The 5,501-nt window shown below is 39.1% G+C and overlaps 1 protein-coding gene across 1 annotated transcript; it reads left to right on the top strand.

The window, feature by feature from the left end:
* The first annotated feature begins 827 nt into the window (after positions 1–827).
* On the top strand, positions 828–2,366 carry LOC127636197 (NADH dehydrogenase [ubiquinone] 1 alpha subcomplex subunit 8-like). The gene is made up of 5 exons (XM_052116621.1): positions 828–889; positions 1,012–1,063; positions 1,565–1,728; positions 1,866–2,031; positions 2,118–2,366. The coding sequence occupies exons 3-5, from the start codon at positions 1,643–1,645 to the stop codon at positions 2,253–2,255; spliced, it is 390 nt and encodes a 129-aa protein (XP_051972581.1). The 5' UTR covers positions 828–889; positions 1,012–1,063; positions 1,565–1,642; the 3' UTR covers positions 2,256–2,366.
* The last annotated feature ends 3,135 nt before the right edge of the window (positions 2,367–5,501 follow it).

Genomic DNA, 5,501 nt, shown 5'->3' with positions numbered 1-5,501 from the left:
GTTGTTGAAGAGTCACTATCACTAACCGGTACAGTTAATATAAACATTGCATACAACTAGTCTTGGCGTTGTATACAGGTTTGTTAAGGTGCGTACACACTGCCAGCGACATCGCGCGCGACAGCAACTCAATACCATTCATTTTCAATGCGAGCACAGCGACTTCCGGCGACACGAGCTGTCGCGACCGTTGGCGCTAGATGTGGGCGTGTCCAGCGACGCGACAAAGTTGAGAAAAGTTCAACTTTGGAGCGACTAACGGAAGCGACAGCCAATAGGAGAGACGACGGGAGAGCTCACGTGATCCTTCTCTCTCTCTCAGCTCCTGCAGTAACGGAAAGATGGATGAAAGGCTCATTCTTGATGTTAGAAATGTTCCAGTGCCCTATGATATGTCTCTTCCCACGTTCAAGGACATTTTTAAGAAAAATACTGTGTGGAAAGGTGTATCTGAGATCGCGGGGATTTTATGGACCCAGACAGACCGGCATTTGCATTTTCGCCGCAGATAAACAGCCGCTATGGCAAACAGCACGCCTTGTTTCTCATTCATCTTTGATATCATCTTTCTCATTCATCTTTGGAATCAGTACATAAAATGCTTTTATAAAGCATTTTATGTACTGATTCCATTTATATTTAGTCTTTTCCCTCCAAAATGTTTGTTTTTAGTGGCAAGAAAAGAGATTCGCTGTCAACAGCAATGGAATGACATCCGTGAATGTCATTTATAAACGTTACTAGGCAACCAGTAGTAGGAACACCCACTAGCGACTTCACCGCCAGCCACTGGCGACCTGCAGCGATAAAGTCGCTGGCAGTGTGTACGCAGCTTTAAGCTCGAGAAAGACAGTAGCGATTTGAAAGCACCGGGAAACTGATTGGTGAGGTGTGCTTGGCTTGGTTTTAGCAGATAGCTAACAGTCTATATTCAATGATGATCAGAATGAGCTTTATTGCCAAGTGTTCTCACGTACGCAAGGATTTGTTTTATTTTTTTTTTGGTGACAGGAGAAACACGTGCACACAGAACATTACAGTGAGACACAGAATATAAAACAAGGTAAGAGTATAAAAAATAGGACATCATAACATATAATGGCGTATGATGCAAGTGGTAATGTATTTGCAAGGTAGGGGCATGTTAAGTTAGTTAATTAAATATGAGTGAATTTACATATATACATGATATATTTATTTACATTGCGTTATAACTGCGTTACTTACATTTATAACGATATGTTCTACTCAGCAATTAAATATAGGACTAGAATCTGCAGCTCTTTTTTTAGCAGGACTGCTATAGAGCCACAGTTGGTTATTGGGTGTAATGGCAGGCACTGACTATATTCATATTCTTTTTGTATTTCTTGGTAATATCAATGGAAATGATGAAATTGCAGATCACACTATTTGCATAAGTAGCTATGCTCTCTTTAATTTCATATGTGTTCTTTGATTTGGTAAATAATGTCATTTATATCCACTTGCATTATTCAGAAAGAGGCTTGTAAATGTGCATTCTGTGTGTTAAGGTCTGTGCTGTTGTAATGTCTCTGTGCAGGTTAATGTATCATCAGCTGTACTGAAGGCTGCTGCTCATCATTATGGCTCTCATTGTAACAAGGCCAACAAAGAATTCATGCTGTGCCACTGGGAGGAGAAGGATACCAGAAAGTGTCTAAATGAAGGGAGGAAAGTTAATGAATGTGCACTCAATTTCTTCAGGTACTTGGTTTGCCTCAATGTTTGTGACACTTTCTAAACTTTGCATGGAAGTTGATAGACCTGACTTGCTGGTTTCAAAAAGTCTTGTATTTTGAGAGTGGTTAATGGTGCTATACTAACATGTTGTTATCCTGCAGGCAGATAAAAGGAAACTGTGCTGAGTCCTTCACAGAGTACTGGACCTGTCTGGATTACTCTAACCTGGCTGAGTTGCGCCACTGTCGTAAGCAGCAGCAGGAGTTTGATAGCTGTGTGATGGAGAAACTGGGCTGGGAAAGGCCTGCATTAGGAGACCTGTCCAAAGTTGGTCAACCTATTTAAAAAAAGAAAAATAAATCTTCTTCACTTCTGGTGTTTCCATGCTTTCATTCATTGGCCCTCTCCCACAGGTGACCAAGGTGGTAACCACACGGCCCCTGCCTGAAAACCCATACCATTCAAGACCAAGACCTGAGCCCAACCCTCCCATAGAGGCCGAGCTACAGCCATCTAAGCACGGCAGCCGCGTGTTCTTCTGGAACTGGTGAAGAGGGCCAGTCAATGTCCTCTGAACATCATGTCCGCCGCCTCCTTTCTCCCAACCAGCAGCAGACCATACTGGACAGTAAAAGATATACAGAATGCCAGTGGTAGCACTATTGTCCTTACATAATGTGTAGAAATGTCAATAATTTTTTTTCACTCCATACATATTATTGAATTAAAAGGATTTAATTTAACCTTTGCCTGCAGGTTGCATTTTGCTGCATAAGGTACAGCATAAGTTGGATGATAGGGTGAATTGGGGCAGTCTGAGATATGGGGTAATGTGGCACTCAAAAATTCTGATTTGAACATTATTTGCTCCATTGTAAGAAAGTCATTAGTGTTCATTTTAAAATGTGATAATGTTTTGTTAGAAGTGATAATCACAGTAATTTTAATAAGAGTGTAACACATTTACCAGATTACCCTAATTCAAGATACTGTCTGTGAATTCTGATCTACTGATATTTTATTTTTAAAACATGTACTGGTAAGTTCTGTTGACAGCGTCTGTGCCATGCTGTCGATTTCCACAGACAATAATATTGAAAACAAACAAGTCACATTTATATTTAATCGGGTTGGGAACCAAGAATCGGTTCTTATTCAGAACCATTTTATAAATAATACCAGAACTATACTAAATACCCTACCATATTTAAATACTGTTGACAGTGTTTACTGTACTACCACTCAGTGCAACATGGCTATTGAAACAGCAGCTCAAAACATACAGTGCGACCAGTGTTGTTCGATTCCAGAACAAATGTTATGAGACGGTTATTTTAAATCCACAACGCAAAACATACATTGCTACAAGTGTAGTCTGATTCCTGAACAAGTGACTCCTGAGCTAGTTCTTTTGAATCAAGAGCCCTAAAAATACAGCATGACCAGTGAGGTCCGATTCCTGAACAAATGACTCTTATGAGCAGGTACTTAAATCTACAAGACGACTAGTCTAGTGTGCTTCCAGAATGTATGACTTAAAAGGCAGTTCTTTTTAATCTACAGCGAGAAAAACTGTGTGTCCAGTGTAGCACAATTCCTGATCAAATGACTCCTGTGAGATGGTTCTTTTGAATCTATAGCACGAAAACATACAGTACATATGTATAGTCAGATTCCCAAAAAATGACTCTAATGAGCCAGTTGTTTTGAATATACACCACAAAACAAAGAGCGCAACCAGTGTAGCACGATTCCAGAATGAATTACACACATCAGCAGGTACTTTTTATTGAATGGAAAACATACTAAAATGCAAATCATTTATTCAACTCGAAATGAACCAAGAATTGGTACTGTGTTATGTGTACTTAAGGATTGTGAGATTTAAATCAAAGTAATTGTTGGATGATTCTTGATATGAATGTGTAGATCGAGATAAACATTATTAATTTTGTTGTAATTAGTGATGTAGCTGTGAAAGGTGTTCATTGGGTCACACATTCACCCTTTATTCTTGTTGTTAAGGTGTTTTCAGTCATGCACTTCATCACCACCTCTTGTCTTAACCACCTCTTGTCTTAATCTGGTGGTATGGTGTGTGTTTTAAAACCAGATTGTGGCTGTGTAATGTCATGGACCTCAGGGGCTGGAGGGTCCATCCCCTCTGATTTAGGCCAATTTCCCCCAGAGCACTCTCCTCACTTCCTTACCAGTCCCTGGAGCAGGGCTGTCTGAACAACACTATTCAAGTTCAAAGAGTCAGTCCTGCACAGCCACAGAGCACTACAGGTCAATTGGCCCTACAGGCAACAGCACTGCTGTCTAAAGTAAATAAACCTATGTGCAAAGCTCAATTTTGCTGCACATTTTTATAACAGGTTTTCATTTAGAAAGTATTGAATGTCTTTATTTGCACACCAATACTCTGATGTCAACCACAAATGCTTATAAGAATAATTGGACTGATATGTTTCTAGTCTGACTAAAGCGTTTACATTACACCAATAATTTAATGTTTACATTTTTACTCCAATATAGCTGACATTAAACTGCTTTGCTTTATTGGTGTAAGGCTGTAACACGGGTAGATTTTTGTCCAATACCCCAATTTCGAGTTGCATGTAAACACTTTTACCGGCACTTGTACTGGCTTATCCAATGAACTTATCCATATCTCATCATGGTTTGACGTCAAAAGCAGAGAATTACAAGATTATTTAAAATCTCATGTAAAAACTGAATTCTTACAGTCTCATTTTTTAAATAAGTGTATTTTTGGGAGTTATCAGCATATTGGTGTGCATGTAAATGGGCTCAATGATTTTGTCTGACTGAAATCAAACTTCTAAAGTGCACGTAACCGGACCTGATTTCAGTCAGACTCAGTTTTGACAAAATGTGTAGTTTCCCTTTGCACTGCAGTATCCTCTGCTATCGATTTTAAGCACCTTTTCTGGTAGGTCCCAGAAAATTTCAATGTAATCAAACTGGAACAAATGTTTTTTTTATTATTCTAGTGTGTTCAAATTTAGCTCTAGCTTCATACAAGTTAAACGTCATTCTGGATGAAGTTCTTAGTCTTTGAAGAACCAAAGCAAGCTGATTGTCAGATTGCAGCCTGAGAGGCACAGGTGAAATTGCTCTGACATTTTCTTGGCTGGAGTAAACTAGAAGAGAGCAGGGCCAGCTTTGTGCCAGTTGTATCAGATCAAGGGAAATATGATGCACACCAGGAGCATCAGTTAACATTGGGGCAAAACAATGAACAGAAATGGATGGTAAGGTTTATAAAACATTGGTAAAGGGCCTAACTGTAAACCTTGGATTGAGGTAAAATGGGGCAATAAGCCACAAGAGGCCGTGCAATATGTTAATTTACCACAGGTATTCTTGGGATTTGAACAAACCCCTAACCTTAGGTATTACACTTTGGCGTATAATTTATCTCAAACCGTTTGTGCTTTGGACATGAATGATACATTAAATCGTATAGATTGTTGAATAAATGTGTGCTAGTTCTTTTCTGTGAGATTTGACCTATTTTATTTGGTGGATGATTAAACAGATTCAAAAAACCCACTTGCATTAAAGAAGGGATTGACCTATATCTAGAGAGTTACTGTACAGTATCAAACTAGATACAGTATAGTGCCTACTATAATGGCCTCATATAAATCCCAATCCTAGTCTAGAAAGTGATGTGGTATTGAAATACGAAGTACAATAAAACAGGGGCATGTTACGCTATTGGAAGACCTTTTGGCTTGATATCCTGTTTAAATCCCCAAGTAACTTTT

The sequence above is a fragment of the Xyrauchen texanus genome, chromosome 43 (assembly GCF_025860055.1).
Source record: "Xyrauchen texanus isolate HMW12.3.18 chromosome 43, RBS_HiC_50CHRs, whole genome shotgun sequence".
In the NCBI taxonomy this organism is placed as follows: domain Eukaryota; kingdom Metazoa; phylum Chordata; class Actinopteri; order Cypriniformes; family Catostomidae; genus Xyrauchen; species Xyrauchen texanus.
This window is presented reverse-complemented; position numbering and strand designations above follow the sequence as displayed.

What these genes read in the sequence shown, in the direction of transcription:
- LOC127636197 (XM_052116621.1), top strand. Translation starts at nt 1,643, where the DNA reads ATGCTGTGCCACTGGGAGGAGAAGGATACCAGAAAGTGTCTAAATGAA. An exon ending in TGTGCACTCAATTTCTTCAG is followed by an intron (nt 1,729 to 1,865) that starts GTACTTGGTTTG and finishes GTTATCCTGCAG; the next exon opens with GCAGATAAAAGGAAACTGTG. An exon ending in CATTAGGAGACCTGTCCAAA is followed by an intron (nt 2,032 to 2,117) that starts GTTGGTCAACCT and finishes CCTCTCCCACAG; the next exon opens with GTGACCAAGGTGGTAACCAC.